Consider the following 18,721-nt stretch of genomic DNA (forward strand, 5'->3'; position numbering starts at 1 on the left):
TGCCTTTGGAAGAAGCGTGCTTTCAGAATTACAAATTAAATTACATTTAATTGCAGCAATTTTATCACGCCTGTTTTTCCAGCATCTTGTTTCAACTGGGTGTAAATATTTGCATTTCTTCTTAATTTGTCTAATGCATAGCTTCATTCTCTTTGTTTCAGAAAATAAAACCGCTTTTGGAACATCTGTCTCTATGCTTCAACCTGCTACAGGGTTAATGGTTAACAGCTGGGCATCTTGGAAATGTACATTATTTAAAGCGCAGTGTTAGTTCTTCTTTGTATCTACAAGGTAACAGTTGGCTTTCTAGGTGCAAGCTGCATTCAGATTAAAATCACCTCCCCTTCTCCCAGTGTAAATGTTTCTTCTTTGCCTTGTTCTGGGTCCCACGGCTGAAGCAGGACTTTTGCCTCCAGCCCTAATTTAAACTCAGGATCCATGAAACATGTTCATCCCAGACAGTAAAGCAATAAAAGCAAATCCAAGTTAATTTGAGGCAGAAATTCTGAATATTTTTCTTTTCAGTCCTTGTGCTCAGTGAAGCTGCTAGCTCCGAGGGCTCAGAGCAGCAGACTTGGGTCCTGCCATCCTTTCTGGGATGCAGGTCCTTGAGCACGGAGGTGCAGTAGCGCTCCAGGTGGGTCTCCAGCCTCACAGGGGCCTCTGCTCCAGACCTGCCCAAGCTGCCAGCCCACACCTCCCTGCCTTGCAGTGCTTGGAGAAGGGACACAGCTCCTGCTCGGACCTGCCAAGGGCTGGTGGCTCACGAGTGCTGCAGCCACACCACTGCCACACGCTGCCCGTGCTCTGCACAGGACTGCTGCGCTCCACCTCTGTCCCCGGCAGGGACAGTCAGACACAGCCCTCCCCAGGTGTGGGGGCATCAGCCACTGCTTCTTTAATGAGGAAACTCACCCACCTTGCTTCTCCCTGTGCAACCAAAAGTTTGCAGTAACTACTCTGCGGTCTTGCCACTGGAGAAATCAAATTCCACAATATGCAAAGGGCAAACCTTGCAGCCCAGCAGGGCTGGAAACACAAGCAATTACACACTCCCTTTCTTCTCTCAGCTGTGCTGGGAATAAGTGACCGCTTCCCCTGTCCGCCCCTTTGGGGGATATCAATAATTTAGGAGGCGTTACAAGGTCTGGAGGAGAAGCAGCCTGCTCCAACACAAGGGCACCTGCTTCCTCCCTTGGGCGTGTGCCTCGGGAACTCTCTGCCTTTCTGGAACAGAGAGAGGGTCAGTGACCTCCCCAAAGGCTTCCAAGGGCCGTCTCATGAGCACAAGGAATCTGATGCCTGTGTACAGAATAGATTCACAGCATTCCCAGTCCTCCCAATGCCTCGCTGCTGTGGAGAGACAGGTATTTGCACCTTGCTCTGCAGAGAAAAGCCATTCAGATTGCTCCAAAACACCTCGCCCTTTCAAGGGACCCCAATATCCAAATCCTGTTTTCTTCGGCTGTTTCTTTGTGAGAGAGACCAGAAATATGCTCTAAAGTGTACCCCAGATGCAAATTTCAACCTCAAGGCAACAAAACCAAGACAAACAAACAACAAAAAGCCCCAAACCAAAACCCAAAAAACCCCTCAAACTAAATAGAGTGGGATAGGCAGAACTTAGCCAACAGCTGTGAGAATTTTGACAAAACAAACATAAAAACATTCAAACTTAGGGACTTTTACTGAGTCATTAAAATCTGAAACTTAGAACTGCAATACTAAAGTTAGATGATAATAATTTGCCTCCAAATATGCCAAGCCTTAAAGTTCAACCTGCTACAGAACTGATCTCAAAAAAGCAGGTTCTTTTCCAAATATTAACTCAAGTCTTCTAACCTTGGATTTTCACTTTCCAGGCATCTCATTCCTTCAGCTTGGGAGTTATTTATTATGTATTTCTTATTTCCTAAGTACTCTAGCATCTCCTAATTTCCCAATTAGCATATGTTATACTAGAGCTTTCCCTCCCCATGTAACAAGGCCTCGGATGAAAGTGCAATGCTTTTGAGAACCTCTTCTTTAACATGAACATCCAAGGTATTCATTTTCCCAGGAAACCTGAGGTCCTCTGAAAAACGAGGGAGGTGTCACATGAAGAAGCTTATAAGGTGATCCCTTGTGTTAGATGTGGGAGCACTACTGATTGTCCTGGAGGTTTCTAGGGGAAACGACCACTGGTGTCAATCTGCCTGTCACAGCTCACTTCCCTTTCTTTCCTCGGGTGTTTTTGTGTCATGGTAGTGACTGCAGCCTAAATACACACAATGTTTTGGAGCAGGAACTGTTTTGATAACATAATGCTATATTAATCTGTTGGCTTCCTCTGTAACTGTCCAAGACTGCATATTTTTATAAAGTCATGGGAGTTAATCATGACCACTGTAAGAACTTCAGTGTTTTACAAAAGAGAGAGATAAAGTTACACATATCTCCAGGGGGACTGGTGTCCAAAACCAGATGGAAGCTGGCATGAGGTAGGAAATGAAAAGAATGTCCAGTAGAAATTCAGTAGAATGACCACTAGAAGGAGAGGACTTGGCTATTTGGTTTCACATCTTTGCTTCTCCACAGATTTCTCCTGTGGTCTTATGCATGCAATTAATCTTCTAGTGCCTCAGTTGCCCTTCTAAAATACAAAATCAGTGCAAGAGCAGTGTCCTCACTGAGCAGAACACTGCCAACACACAGACTTTCCGTGGCACAACGATGCAGCAATGGGAACCTGAAACATTTGTAGGCAATCCCTTCTCAGTCTAGGGGTGCACAAAATCAGCAAAGTGAGTTCATAGCACATTAAATTTTCTCATCAGCTGAATTGGTTATCCTGCTTAAAGTATCAGTAATTAAAATGGCACTTCGGCATTTTTTTGAATTTCAAAAGGGCAAGTAGGATTAGGGGGGAACAGTTAGCCATGTAATTGAACAATTTTATTGATCAATTTTTTTTTAGTGAGGGAGTTTACTGCAGGTTGGAACACAAAGGAAGCATCAAAGGACAAAAGCCTTCAAGATATTTGTGCAGTAAATCAAAAATCTAGAACAGCACTTAGGAACCCCAGTGTGGTTATTTGTGGACAGCTGTATATTCTACAGGCAGGCTTTGGATTTATTTTTTTTAAAACCAGTCTCTCCCTGAAAAGTGTGCATGAACCCCCCTTAACTCAGTAAGCTTTGTCTTTGTCCCACACAAGTTGTCTGTTGGATCTCTGCACAGCCCCAAATTTCCAAGTGGCTCTGAGGACGAACTCTTATGAAACAGAGGGAAAGTGTTAGGCAGAAAGCCTTAAAATTAGGTCTGGATATCAGAAACTAGAATGACCCATATGGGAGGTGCAACTGCAGGTGTTAAGTTTGCAACAGGCAATCTGCTGCTAAGATGCTTCATTTTTCTGAAGATTGCTTCTTCCTGCTGAGCTTCAGCTGGGGGCTGAGCACGTGGCAGGAAAGGACAGGAGGACAGAACATATTAAATATCAGAAGTGGTTTCCAAATATTTGCCTACTCCCCAGGGGATTTCTCTGCCATGAGCTAGCCCAGGCTCATCTCAAGCCCATGGACTTTCATCACCCAGCTCATCCTCTGGATCCACAAGCCACTGAGGGAGAAAACAGCAGTGTGATGTAATACCAACCATACCTGCACAGAACAAGTTTGGCCCCAAACAGGATAGGAAAGCCCTACTGCAAGGAGCCAAGAGGAGTATTAGAAGGAGTCTCATTAAATTGGCTTCTGCAAGGTGCTGGGAGTAATTGTTTTTTTCATTAAAGAAATTTTCTGAAAGTTGTGGTAAATTTCAAGAGAGGAAAATAATAACAAGAAATGTGGGCTAGAGCTTGTCATCACTTCATGACTAAAGTTTGCCAAGCCTGGGCCTCTGACAAGGGCCTGTATGAGACACAAATGCCATTTTTGAGAGCCAAGAAGGACTCAGCTCTTTACCAGTTTGATTTACTCAAATATGAATGTTTTAAAAACTTCTGAGAGCTACAATGTTGAAACACTGAAGATAACAGACTACTGGGCAAATGGCTAGATTAGAGCTTCATTTTCCTTTTTTTCCTAAACAGACTTTGCATTTCCTATATTTAATAAGTGTAATAATTTAATAATTACTCTTCTGGCTTGCACAGCAGAGGAATGCAACATGTTACACCTGCATGTTTTTCCAAAATATTCTCAACATCAATAAGGCATAGCATTATTCAAACCTTACAAGAATTTTTTTCCATATTAGTTGGAGCACAACATACCAATTATTGTAATGCATTTAGTTAAGAGCAAGTCAGGTTGGCTCAGCTGATGGGCAGTGATGAGGCACAGACTCTGAAAAGGCCTCCCATTTAAGACCACAGGGAGAAGTGTGAACTAGCAACTCTCTGTGGCTTCAGTGCAGTCCTTAGCATCTTCTGGCTCAGTGGGAATGCCTGGTTTTGTGAGTTGTTAGATAAAGGATGCTCCAAGAATCCAATCCGAAAATTCAGGAGCGACAGCAGGAGTTGTTCTATCAGTTTTAATGAGCTCCAGATCAAGTGGCTTACACACTCTATCTTCCCCACAGTGTGTGGCAGTTCTGAAGCAGAAGGGCTGCAAAAGGATCTGGCAGCTCACTGGGAACATTACAGTGACTTTACGTTCTGCATACAGATTTTATTGCTGCTGTACAGCAGCAATTTTGGGGTTACAGTTTGGGCTGCAGTTTAATAAGGTAAGAAACAAACAGGTATGTTGACAAAACTCAGTAGTTATTTAGTTATATATGAGACTTTTTGCAGTGGAAAGATGGATCACAGAGAAAGACAGGTGGGTGCAGCCCTCATGCCTCATGTTTCATACCTGAATCTGTGCTGCACTTAATTCTTTCTGAGCCTATGCTCAGATTACTCAGATTGCTCTTGGTCTGACATCAATATTTCTTGGACTTGTCTGCAATTGTAATACCAACCTTGCTCTTGCAAGCAAACTTGAAAATTGATGCCTTTTAATCACTGCCCAGATAGACTCACAAATAGGTCAGAGGAGGTCAATAAGTTGCTCTCTCCTCTCAAATTAAAGGGGATATTAATGACACTGCAAAGCTCCCAAAAGTATGTCCACAGTTCAGTCACTCTGACAGCAGAGCTGAGGAGACACCTGCTGAGAAAGCACAAACAGAGCAAAGCTTCTTGCTGTTGCAACCACAGTGCTTCAGTCTCTGGTTCCTCACAGGAAGAAAAACAAATGTACCCTGCACGGCAGAAACTGGAGGTTTTGGTGCTCATCCTTCTGCTTGCCTGCTGTAGTCCTCTTTCCACCACTCAGTGTCACCACAGAAGCTGCTCTGCCCAGCATCCCTTGCTGGGATGCCTTGCTACCCTTTCCACCTCTTGAGTAGAATTCCCTGATCCAAATGTGTCTGAACAGCAGAGAGCAGCAAACCAAACTTGGGTCCAGTGAGCTGCATTCTGCTTGCAAATCCACTCTGCTTCTTTAAATCTGTAGCAACTCCTAAACTCTAGCCAAAAAATGTATTTATTAAGTGTCCTTAAGTAGAAAGTACCTAGAAATCAAATATAATGCACAATAGATATGTGCTTGCATGATCACGCACAGGTCTTCTGAAGGTTAAGTGCAATTACACAATAATAATAGTAATAATAATAATCATAACAGTAATAATAACAAAGTAATTCCACTCAGGTCCTCACCTGTGAAAGGATAACACAGCCTTTCTGGAGAATGGTCCTTCATGACAGGCAGAGATGACACCAAGGAATTCCGTTCCCTTTCACGAGCTTTACTTCTCACTCTGTGGAAGAGTGACCCTTTTTGTGCAGAGTCATCCAGACTGTCCTTGAAGGAGTTCTTGGGCTCTGGAGATGAAAGAAGCGTGGACTTTTCCTTACAGATACACATCTCATCCATGGGAGCCCCTAGAGGACGGTCTTCAAAGGTAAACCTTTCTAGGAGTCCTGGGACTTCCTCCATCCTAGTGCAAACTGATTTCTGAGGTATATGGGTTGTCTTGGAAGGTCTGCAGGGTGTGAAGGATACCTCTTCCTTGTAATCCCTTAGAGATATCTCTTCAGAGCCAAAAGAAGAATGAGATGGATTTGAGAAAGGGCTCCCATCTCCTGAATATTTTCCTGCCCACTCCCTTACTTTAGGATCCTGTGACTGAGTGTTGTTGTTGTTCCTGTTCCTTTGGCTTAGGGAATACCCAGGAGTGCTGGGGAAGCTGAAGAAAACTTGTTCTGAAGAGGCTTTGACTTTGCTCTCTGAGTCCTGCTTTAGTCCTTCTGGAGTCAAGGTTAGAGGCTCCCAAATGGATCTTTTGATAGCATTGGCTATGAGCCTCAGTGGGGATTTTGGCTGGCCGGCTGCATGCTCCCTGGAAACCACATCTGGAATCCTCAGAGCATCCTTTGTGTCGGCTGACAAAGTTGGTGGAGCACCATCTGCAGATAAGAGAAGCCCAGGACAACGGGATTGTTTGAACACTTCTTTTGTCCAGCCAGCATCCTTCTTCTCCAGGGTCCACGGGGCTCTGTTGTTTCCATACCCTGGACTGCTCCCACCCAAGTCTGTCCTGTTTGAGCCATACAAGGGTTGCTGTTGACTACAAAGCCCCAGCCTCTTTTTTGCCTCCTTTAACTCTTGCTCAAGCTTTTCTTCTGGGTGCCTGGTATTTTTGCAGTTTTTCTCTTTCAAATCCAGAGATGACAGCACTTTTGTCTTCCTGTTAAAATCCTCTGGTTCAGAGGTAGATTTCTGTGGTTTTTCCATCCAGTCCCAGGCTGAGTGTGTCCCAATGTCACTATCTGTGTCTTCAGGCTCATAAAAATCAGCAGCTGGTGTCCCATTCCCAAGAGGGGTCCATGGAGAACCTGTGGTGCTGCCCTGGAAAGGACAGTGGGGAACAGAGTGATGTGTGTCTTCAGGCATCATCTCCCTGGCTGCTTCTTTTCTTTGAAATACTGGGCTGCAGGGTTTGGAATGTCCTCTTGTAATTTCTGGTGGCTTATTGCAAGAAACCAACTGTGAAGTGCATGAAAAAAAATTACTATTTTAGGGATATAAAAATACTGCTTTGTGTAGCTTCTATTTCATAAAATACTTTAATCCATTTTAATCTTAATAGTAATGAACATAATATTTAATTTGTACACAAATACATATGTAAATGATAATGTAAGAAAAGCTTCTCCCCCAAAGGACTAATATTTCTCTAGGAGTGGAAATCTAATACTACTGGAAATTTTAATAGTCTAAAAATAATGTTATCCATGCAAAGAATCTGTCATATCTTTATGAATTACCTTTAATATTTTCCTTAGAAAGAAACAGTCCTATCCCCAGGAAAACAGACAAGAGCAGATCTGCTCTATTCTCCTGTGTGTGTTCCAGTTGCATCACCTTAAGAGTTTTGAGCAAGCACAAGAGACCATTATCCATCCTCTCCAAATGTTTTTATAATATTGCATGTTTATGTAGCACAGGTAGGAATGAAAGAAGTGACCCAGAGAAGATTATAAAATGCAAGATGGTAGTTTTGAACAATTCAATTAGTTCTCTCTCATGATTATTTTTCCTTTGGTAAAGGTTTAAATTCATTACTCCAGCCACCAAAATCTTCTGCTGAAGATAGTAACAGGGATAAGTACCCATTTTATGTAGCCAGCAGACAAAACTAGAGTTCTTCATTCCGTCTTAAAAAGGAGGCATTTTATCATCAGTGCTGTGTGATAATGGATGGTGTGAAGATTGAATTCCTGCTTCCATTTATGTGCCAGATACCCAAATTCACATGGGTGAAGCCATTAATCTGACTTTTCATTTCCCAGAAGCATCAGAAGTAAGGCAATAATGATTCCACTCCGTTTCACACTTCTGTTTGATGACTAAAATTATTATTGGCCAGGACCTCAGATACCAAAATGTAAGAAACACAATAAACAAATAAACACCCTCTTATTCCTCGCTTTTTAGAGTAAGAAAAAGGCCACTAAGCAGTGCTTGTAGAGCAGGAGCTGATGGAGTCCCCTCTCCTCATGCACAGCATGGCCAGGGAGCATTGTGCAGCTCTGCTCTCCTGGGACATTCCTTTCCTGGCCCCATTGTCCTGCACCGGATTTCAGCCACCACTGTGGATGTGGAAGAGCTGATTTTTTCCTAGCACAGGCCCTGAGGTCAAGCAATTCTAGCTATGTTTAACCCAAGGGTGAGGACAACTGTCCAGGGCATGGAGGATGTGGGCTGGTCCCTGCTCCACCTGGCTCCGGGAGCCCGGGAACGTGCTGCCCTTTGCTCGGGATGGTCAGTCATGACTCCTCCTGCTGCAGTGCTGCGCTGATGGCAGGCCCACCCTTCCTCATCCTTAAAAAAACCCCAACATTAAAAAAACCCAGAAAACACCATGGAAGTCCTAGGTCCTGAAGGACACAGAAGATGCTCCTGAGCAGTGGGAGATGTGAAGCCCTTTTCCATTCTGTGATTTTGTGACTGGTGCAACAGATTAGTGGCTAACTCCTCGTGTGATCAAGGCCTGAATCTCACAGCTGCTTGATTTGGGAATGATTACATCAAATCCAAGTCTCTTCCCTACTTGCAGCACAAGTATAACGCCAACCTCAGTGGTTACTGTGAGGACCAAAACTATCTAAGGGAGCAGAGGCAGCCTGCTGAGAGCAGACATGCCCTATCAGCAGCTACAATCATTCTGCCCTGCACAGTTCCCCTTCCTACCTGTGTTTGGGAGTGCTCCTCTTCAGCACCACTCTGACAGCTGGCTGAGCTCTCCTTCCAGCGGAGCCCAGGTTTCTTGCTCGACAGTAGAGGAAAGCCTGCAAGAGACACAACTTTTACCCTCACATTGGTATTGACTTTGTCTTAAGTGAAGTCTGCAATTAAAGAACAAGAGTAGAAGATTAAACAGCCGCCTGGATAGAGTTAAACCTGAAGAACTAACCTACAACATGGAAGTTTATGGCCTCGCTCACATGTGTGTGTGCATGCTGTGCCAAACACATGTGGATATTTTCAGCAGTGGACCTGAACTGCTTCCACTTTTTGGCTGGATGTAGTGAAGCAGCTTTTGAGTTCCAGGAAACTTTCTGGAAAACCAACCCTCTTTAGAGGGCCTTTGGGCCTCAGAAGCACAGGCAGTCAAAACAACCTGTGACTTTTGAACTTTGGGTAATTCCAAGAAATGAAGGAAATGGATGACTTCTGAAAGGGCTGTCCATCAGAATGGGAAAAAAAATGAGAAATGCATCCACCTGCAGGCAGTAAGGACAGAAAAAATGCTGCAGTCTCCCAAGCAGGGACAACAGGCAGCATGATGGGGGCTCCCCTAGGACAGGCAAGGTAAATAATTGCTAAAGGAGGCAACTTGCACCTGAAGGAAGTCAGGAGAACTTTCCAATATTTGTGCCTGTGGGAATTTTGCATAATAAATAATCTTTGGACAAACAAAAGTATCCCTGATCCAAGATATTATCATGTCTAGCTATAACATGACAAGTATATTTCTAGCTCAATTATTAACTCCCAAACCCAAGCATTAGTTCTGAAATCCATGCAGGTTCCCAAAGCAAACTTTGGGTCTTCTACATAGGGATTAAAAGCTGCGTAAGGACAAAAGCAACACTCCAGAGAGAGAGAGGACAGCTCCTGCATGTGGGCTTCAACAAAGGCAAGCCAGGCAGGGAGGCCGAGTTTCCTTTCCTCTCAGTGTCTCACCTCTTCATACCCAATCTTGATGCAACTTGTCATGTTGGATCAAGACTAGAGGGACACACTCTGCTGGAGCCTGTTAAGGAACTCCTGCAGGGATGGCAACCAGGGGCTGACCTTTATATCCTGTAACTGAGTTACAGGAAAACATGGCAATCCACAGTTAGGATAAAAAAGCCACCACCACCACCTGCATAAATGAACCAGGTGGGTTCAGCCTGATCCACTAAGGCCCTGAGCCTCCTGACACGAGCAAATGTCATGGTTCAGGACACCGAGGGGAAATGCAAGTGCTGCAGCAGCAACAGCCAGAACACTGATGAGGGCATAAAACCCCCAGCCCAGGAGTCTGCTTGTGCCCATGGGGAGAACTGCTTCCCACCCCAGCTCTCATGGGCGTGCTCACAAGGACAGGGCCTGCGCATGGGAGAACATTGCTCCACACAAAGCCATAGCCCACCATCTGTCACAGGGAAAACGGTTTCATTCCCACCAAGATGCTGAACCTGTATTTTCAGCTTTGCTTTCAAAACAGGATTTTAGAAAAAAAAAAAAGTTCCCTAGGGTACTATCATGATCTGCTTGGCCCAAATTCCCAAGATAAATTAAGAGCACGGCGTTCCCTGTGGCCGTGCGATGGGGATTAAAGGTTTTGAAAGGTAATATCCTGCTCTGAGCCTCGCAGCCAATACAGCCGTGACACTGATTTCCTCTCCTTGGCTGCCTACCCCGTGCTGTTTATGAAACATATGTGTTTGGGGAAATATGTCTGAAAAGGAGACAGATTTTTTTTCATGTGACTGATGATCATATGATTCCTGTAATCAAATTGGATTAAATATAGAAACTATGACTTACAGTCTTCCTCCAGAGAGTAAAAAAAGCCTTTATTCTGCTCCCAGTGTGTGCTGACTGTGCTTTACACCTCATTTTGACAGCATACTGGAGGTTCAGGCAGACTCACGCAGCACATTGCTCCCCTCACAAAGGCTTTTAGCTCCCTCTAGAGCCCTTGAGGCACATGGAAGATTTTAACACCATGATGGGAAAATTAATTGGCAAACCATTAAGTGATGCCCTTGCTGAGAGCAAGCTGAAAATCAGTCAAAATTAAGAGTGACACCCCGTCCAGTCTTCTCTGCTTTCCTTTCTCACAGTCTGTCTTACGCCGCGCTCAAACCTGGATCAAGCATCATTATTGATTGATCTTTTAAAAACTGAGATCAATTAAGGCAAGACTTTAAATCCAAGCCTTTGGTGGAGCCAAACTCTGATGTCTATGCCAATTCCCCCATGCTTTACAGTTCTCAAGAGGCAGAGCCAAGGCTGACACAGATGCCATGAGACTTTGAGGACAGCCTGTTCCACCTTCTCATCCTCGGCATGGGGGAGCCTTCCCCTGGGTGAGACACCCCATGCAGCCTCTCAGAGCATGGCAAAGCCTCATGGCTCAGATGTGCAGGGAATCCCAGGGAATGCAGCCCTGTCCTGCCTGTCTGCCTGCCACAGCTGCCTCTCCAGGGACAGACCCTCACAGGGGAGGAAGCTGAGCTTGGTGGGGGCCTCCTCTCAGGACCATGAAACAGCCCTGTGCATACTCTACTGAGATTTACTGAGTTATTCCAGATGTGAGGCACTGGAGGCCTCCCAGAGACTGTGGGTGGGTAGCGACAGTGCTCATGTGCACCTGACTTGAAGGCAAGGCTGATGCCAGGAAGAGGAAATGCATCTTATCTCATTGTTTGAGATATAAAAATTCATCCCACAGTGGGTACTTGCAAATAACCTCAAAGCTTTCTTCAGGCATTCAAAGCAAGCAAGCCGAAAAGCCTCTGCTTGAGCACTGGTCCCATAATGGGCACAGGGATCCTACTTGTTTCAGAAGCAGAGCCATAACTTCTCTGAAAGCAACTGGGACCCTAAACAGCAGCAGAAATCCCCCTCGTTGCAGAGGGCAGCTTAGGGCAGGGCTAAAGAGCAGCTGTCACCAGCATTCCCCAAAACCCGCTGTCTCCGTGTTCAGAAACCATGGCACTCGGTCACATGCGCAGATCCCGCCCTCCTGCTGCTGCACATCCATGTTTTACACTCCAGCCTGCCAACACCCCAGTCTCCCAGGTACAACTGCACTTCTGGCAGAGCTTTGAGGGGCTCTGGGATGCTGGTAAGCTCACCCAGCCCCATACTGGTGAGGCCAATCCCAGCAGGAACCTGCCAGTCCCTAGGGGCTGGGAGGAAAGCACGTGCACTTGCTGAGGAGCTGTGCCAAGGCAGGAGGGCAACACAGCCCCAAGCAGCAGGGGTGAAACCGAGGGTGGCTGTCTTGTTTGGGGACTCCAGCCCAGGAGAAAGGTTACCTGGATGCAGCCTCAGCTGGGAGGGGTGACCAGAAGTGAACAGAGCACAGATCCAACCTCTGTCAAAATCACTGCCCTCCTGTGTGATTCCCACAGGTCAGCCCAAACCAAGGGAAACTGCTAGAGGACAAGGATCACTAACACTTATTTTCACCAGCTCATCTCTTGGGATTGGCTTTCTCCCTTTCACCAGCCCAGAAATATCACCTGGGGGTTTTTTTCCAACAGAAAAGGGGTGACAGAGCACCTGTGGAAGTGTGTAAACAGGCACCTCCAGGAGCATTTCTAATGAGCGACACCAGGTTAGAGCCAGCGTCCCACCTGATCAAAAGCAATCAGTGCAGGCAGGGCTAGAGACAAAATATGCAGCTCTGGGATAGGAGTGAGTGTTCTCATCTGGAGAATTAAAGTGGACACCACTTGCTGATGGGTATAGTTACACAGAGAACTGTGCATAGTCACACAGAAAGGGAATTTTTCTTTTGAGGGTAAGAAAATGGAAAAGAAACATTTGGTGTGTTTTAGATATCTGTTGTCTCAACTAGTGACACCAAAATATAAAAATCCTAAAGGAAAGGAGGGGAAACAGAAAACTAAAAGGCAGGAAAACAGAATGAATAGAAAATACAATCACTTCTCAGGCTCTACTCACTCGTTTGGATTTTTCTCCTCCAATTCTGATACTTATTTAATGCCGTGGACTGAAAACTGTTGGCTCTCTGGAGTGCTGAGCAGAAACAGAAGGGACACAGGGTCAGCTAATGCAGCAAAAGCCAGAGGGCAGAAATGGAGCTGGGGAGAAAAGAAAAGCGGAGGAACAGAACCCCAAATCCCCGGCGGCGGGGGGTCAGCTTTCCAAGCAGCCTCCAGCCGGGAGAGGGCAGCGCGCACCCGCCGCGGGATACCGGGAGCAGCTCCCAGCGCGGAGCTCAGCAACCCTCGCACTTATCCCAAACCCACTCGGGGCTGGGGGCAGGAAAACGACCTCAGCAGCCAGGGATGGGGGACAGCGTGAAACTGGGGAAGAAAGAGGATAAAATTCTTTAGTGGCTACATGGAGTCACATGCTGCTGGGCACATTTTGGGGTCCGCTGCTGTCCTTTTGCCTTAAACAAGGACTCCATTATTCAAGAGTTGATTTAAATTGCTGTATGAAATTCCCTCTTTTCTGCTTGGATTAAAAATGCATATATGGCTGCGGGGGTAGTGGGAGATGGGAAGAAACGAGTGTTGGTGGCCTTTTATTTTCTGCAGAACCATTTCTTTGGCTGTTTTTAGCACATCTTTTAGTTCTGACCAGCTCCAGACAAGAGTTTCCATTTGAAGGCAGATTGTTCCCATACCTCTCCCCACCTCCCTACTAGCTATATCCTTTCCTCCCTGTGCTTTCACTGGATACAAAAACCTTAAGCAGCTACTTGCAGAAACATAAATTTTCCCAAGCAGAGCTCTCTAGTGATTCCCAGCATCACCCTTGCCTAGGCAGTGCTGCAGATACTGCATTGACTAATAACATCCTAACATTATACCAGTGGGAGAACATTCACCCCACCCCTGCAAGCCAAGCACGAGGCACAACTCCTCCAGGTTATCCTGCACCACGGAAATGGTGCTTCAGTTACAGCACCAAAAAGGCAGAAACTCCCCCAAAAGACACCATTAACAGGCACAACCTGGCCACACTGCAGGGAAAAGCCTCCACTTTGAAACATGTCCCCCAGACCTGCCTGTCTCAGGAGAGGCTGCTGGAGCACCCCCAGGTCAGGATACTGCTTACCATCAGCCACTTTGGATGTTTTGGAGGTTTCCTCTGGCACCACAGGGCTCCTGATGAGCTGTGCCCACCTCTGGATGGGGCTGGAGCAGGCGGGGGGTTCCAGCAGCGAGGTCTGTCCTTCGCTCACCTCAGAGTTCGAGGAGTCACCGTTGAAATCAGACTCCAGCTCAGAGCTACAGGGGAAAAGGGCAAGATGGAAGTGGGACATTTCAGGGGGTGCAACAAGCACTGGCATCAGCACTGACAGCAGTGTGGGTGTTTCAGAGGAAGAGGTGTTTGGCACCCAGAGCTGATGTCCTCATTTTCCTGCTTTCATCACTGTTATTACAGGACTGTAATTTGCTGTAGGCACTCCACAGCTGAGCTACCCCCATTCCCATCAGACTCTGGATTCACACCCAGAGCCACTACGTTCAGCACCTGGAATCAAAGTGCTGCTGAGAGGGACTTGGGGTGAAAGTCCTCACTGCTTGGTTAGCAAGGCCAGGCCCTTCTGCCTCCAAGGCTGTACAGCAGGATGAAGTAAGGGAAACAGCATTTGCAACGCTGTAATTGGCCTGGAAACAAGGCACGAGGGGCAAAACTCTACACTTTCCACATTTTTCCTGCAGATTTTTGAAAATAAGAGGAGAAAGGAGTCCGGAGGAGAGGCATGAGGAGAGCCATGGGCCCAGCAAGCAAGGCAGAGTCCAGAAGGTGGAGAAAATTGTAAGCATTAGTCTAGAGAGGGAGGATTGAGTGAAGCTACCTAAGCAGCCTTCAAATGTGCAAAAGGTGTCTGCAGAGATCAAGGAAACAAACTCTCCTCTTTTGCAGGAGCCACTGGGCCAGCCCATGCAACACTGAGCAGCACAGGGAGGCACCTGAGCTGATCACAGAGGCAGATTGTGGCATCCCCTTGTGTAAATGTAATTAAAAATACACCACACAAACACACGTGTGGATGACATGCACATCATGACCTTGCCTCGGGGCAGAGCAACTCTTTGAGGTGATTATTAGCCCTTTTTCTAATAATCAGGCCATTTCTTTCATCTCTGAAGTCCAGACTATGGGGAACAGACACCGTCAGCCCTTCTGATGTGACCACATTCCCACTGCCATGCATGAGTGCAGCAGGATCCCACTCAGCCTCTTTTAAATGCAAACAATACTGCCAACCTAATTCTTAGATTTACTGTGATGATTAATAGCTGTGCCTCAAAAAACGAGGAGCTCACAGCACGAGCAGTCCTGTTGGCGTGGCAGGAGAACGCTGCTTCGTGTTTATACAGCAGAAAGCAAAGTTTTGTTGGGACAGCCCAGGGCATAGCCCAGGAGGAAGAAGAGGTAAAGGGAGGCTGCAGACCCTATAAAGCCATGCATTTGGGTAGTACCCACCAGTCCTGTGTCCCAGCTTCACCCAGAACAAACCAGCAGTACTGGGAGGCCAGGGCAGGCAAGACAGCAGGGAAGGGAGCACCTCTCCAGGTGTGCTGCTCTCTTGACAGGCTGCATCAGAGTGGCCATCCATTTCATGCTAAAACATGCTTTTTAAGCTGACTTTCAAGCAGTGTCAAACAAATAGATAGATACAGATATATATATATGTAAAAATATACGTATGTGAAGGCTTTGATAGCTGAGACTCTGCGTGGATGGAGAGATACCACACTGAGATCAGGCAGAGGGCCACACTAAAGGAAAAAAAAAAGCCCTGCCATTAACATTGATTTATATCTTTCTGTTTTAAGGAGCAGAACGTGTATTTTCCTTGGCCAGCAAGGAGCTGAGTGCTATAGCATGAGGTTTCTCCTCTCATCTCTGCTGCAATGGGGGTCATTACTCACAGTACCTAAAGCCTGAACTGCAAAGCTGTGTCACCGAGCTGCTCGTTTTCCCAGTCCCACCGAGTTCCCTGCAGCCAGCTCAGCAGTGCCATTTGTCACTTGCTGTTTCTCTTGTCCCCCTTTCCAGGCAGGGGCAGTCCTGCCGGAGCAGCCCGAGCCGGAGGGTGCAGCGGGAGGTTGGCCTCGGAGCCCCTGGCACCCGCTGTGCTGGTGACAGATGTGCTGTCACCCCTTGTGCCACATCCTGCTGGCAGGGAGCCAGGGGCCCTGCTGTCCAGCCGCAGGAAAGGAGCTGATCCCTCAGATCAGGGGATTAGCCAGCTCTCATCACTGCCTGGATGCCACCAGGGCACCATGAGCCGGAGGGTGTTAGTGGAGAATGCAAGCACATGCTCTGCAGGGGAGCTGCTAAGCAGGCAGGAAACCCTTCCCTGTGTTCATCTCTTCCCCATGGATAGGTTCATCCTTCCCTGTAAGAGCAGCCAGACCCACGCACAGAGCACAAACCCTGTTTCAAACCACCTCAGGGAATAGCAGAAAGTTGCTCAGAGTCCTCTGAGCAACCTCAGAGCCAGGTTGCTCTCCAAAACCTACACACAGCACCACAAACAGGTGTTTGGAGGGTGTCAGGAATCTGAACGAGCTTCCCCACAGAGCAGCAGTGCTTGCAACAGCTGGTCTTGGTTTGGGCTTTTTTTTATTTTTTTCACTCTCCCTCTTAATTTTTAGTTCTCAGTAAGGAAAACTGCTTTAGTCAGGGGATACCAGTCTAATCTTTAGATGGAACAAACTCCCACAGAATCCTGCCCAAAAGCAAATATATTCTAATGTGTATGTAGAAATTGGGCTTCCTCTGAGAGCTCCCCAAGGTTCATCAAATTTCAGATTTCTTAGGGATGGGCAGGCTCTTAAAACCCAGGAGAGGCCCAGGGTGTGGAGCTGCAGGATGGTGCCCAAGGGGGGGAGGTGGCCAGGTCACAGGATGCACCTTTGGCCACAACACACCCACTGCCCAAATCCCTGTGCACCAAAAACCATCAGTTCCAAGAGCTGAACCCAAGCTGATCACAGCAATGTTTATCCCTCTGATTCAGGCCTCTGTGTGGGATGTGAATGTTTGAAGATTTCCTGCAAAGTGATTCATGTGCCTGGGGGGATTTGTGGCTGTGGTTAAGAACAATTGTTATCCTGAGCATTTGTGGGGGATTTTTTGTTTGGTTCTTTTCCCCCACCCACCCAGTTGTACATACATCCAGTTCTATATTTTGTTACGATTTTCTTTAGCATTCTAGAGAACACCAAACTGCTCTTAGAGGTTTACTTGTATTTTAAAGTACCTGCTAGCATCGCTGGTGACCATGACTCGAACAGCGAGGAGGTTGTGCTCAGTCATCTCCTCCTCAGGGATGACCCTCACGATGGCCCACTCGGGGGAAGGGGGTGAGAACCAGCTCTCCAGGTCGTGGTGTTTAGGGATGCTCTTCGCCTTCTTGGGGGAGGTGGGCTCGTGAGCCACGGGCAGGCAGCAGCCTGGGAAGGCACAAAGGTGACAGCAGGGTGTTAGGGGAGGAGGGAGTCCACGGGGGACCTCACCCCTGCACTTGAGTGGTCCTTGGCTGGTGGTTCCTGCGTGGGGTCCTGTGCTGTCCCCAGAGGCACAGGAAAGGTGCGTGCACAGACAGCCTGGCGTAGCAAAAACACCCCTCCAGCCCAGAACAGCCCTGTCAGAGCTCCTCAGCTTGGATCCAGAGAGAAGGAAACTTCAGGAGCAGCCTCAGCTTCAGCAGCTGCGGGTCTTTGCACTGCTCAGTGGGATGGACATCAGCCTGGTGCCTGGTGGCAGCAGTGCCACACGTGCCAGCCACACAAGTAGGGATTTATGGGCTCTTTTCCAGCCCCTTATGGACCTGTGTGTGTGGCAGAAGGCAGATGAACCAGCCTTGCTTGGGTGGCTGAACCTTCAGCCTCACACCGAAAGTTTAGGTCAGTTTAGGACAGAGGGAGTGAGCAAAATAAACGCAGACCCTTCAGGTTAGTTTTGATTGCATACAGCAAATACAGACCCTGATTTGTGAAAAGAAGCAGCATCCCAGCAGTTAAACAGCACTATCCCTGAACTTCACATTCAGACAGGGGGAATAAAGAATAAAGCCACGTTTCCCCGCTCACCCCAGGCGACTGAGACAGGAGTTCATCTCTCCCTGTGAAATCCTCAATTTCTGAGCAACCTCACCTATCCACAATCTCCCACCCAAGCAAATACAAACATATCAGCTGCAAAGCTTCCCTGGGGCTTGGTGCAGAATGGACAAATGACAAGCTCCAGGAGAGTGGCTCTGCTTGGTTCACTGCCCCTGTGTGGTGATTTTAGTGCATCCAATTCAACACTGGTGCTTCTAATTTACACCTGTATGAGCGGGGAAAAAAATCTAACTTGGTACATGGCTTATTTTCTCATCGACTGGAGCAAACCATCTAGTTAACATCAATTAAACTCCTATTTAACTTGCAGCGCCTCCATTTATTGCAGGAGTGCACTCACCCCATCCTTCTCCTTGCAAGAGCTTTTACCTAGAACATGCTCAGCCCCTACACCCAGCTCAATAGCACCACAGCAGCCACGTGTTTCCTGACTGCAGGGGTTTCATTTCCTCTGGGAAATGGGAAGAAATTCATGCCTCTCTGATTTTTATGTCTGACTTCTACTTTGGCCTAGCCAGGCCGCCCACCCAAAGATGCTGTGGGCTCCAGCAGCTGAGTAGAAGCCAGTGTTGTGAGCCAATTTGTAAAACTCAAATCTTTCAACCCAACTTTCTCCTTAAAAGATGGTGCATTTTACATGCAAATCAGAGCAAGCAAACCCAAATAATAGTTCTCCAGCTCTTTCTGTAAATTCTGTACCCATGCTGGCAATAAGCACTGCCCAAAGTCACTTCAAGTGGCTGCTAAAGAAAGTCAGTTTTGCCATTTGCTTGCACCCTCAGCGTGTTCCCTTCCCACCCCACGCACTAATGTTTTCTCTGCCACGCTAACAGGAAAGA

At 47.0% G+C, this 18,721-nt stretch overlaps 1 protein-coding gene across 3 annotated transcripts in view; it reads right to left on the reverse strand.

Annotated features, from left to right (window-relative positions):
- Positions 1-18,721, reverse strand: part of MICAL2 (microtubule associated monooxygenase, calponin and LIM domain containing 2) — a 118,983-nt gene that overhangs the window by 14,601 nt on the left and 85,661 nt on the right. For all 3 annotated transcript variants that reach the window (XM_039552136.1, XM_039552135.1, XM_039552134.1), the window contains 5 exons: positions 17,018-17,210; positions 13,852-14,024; positions 12,727-12,801; positions 8,728-8,825; positions 5,691-7,020 (listed from right to left, as the gene is read on the reverse strand). In XM_039552136.1, the coding sequence (XP_039408070.1) occupies positions 5,691-7,020; positions 8,728-8,825; positions 12,727-12,801; positions 13,852-14,024; positions 17,018-17,210 (1,869 nt within the window). The remainder of the gene's footprint in view (positions 1-5,690; positions 7,021-8,727; positions 8,826-12,726; positions 12,802-13,851; positions 14,025-17,017; positions 17,211-18,721) is intronic.

The sequence above is a fragment of the Corvus cornix genome, chromosome 5 (assembly GCF_000738735.6).
Source record: "Corvus cornix cornix isolate S_Up_H32 chromosome 5, ASM73873v5, whole genome shotgun sequence".
In the NCBI taxonomy this organism is placed as follows: Eukaryota; Metazoa; Chordata; class Aves; order Passeriformes; family Corvidae; genus Corvus; species Corvus cornix.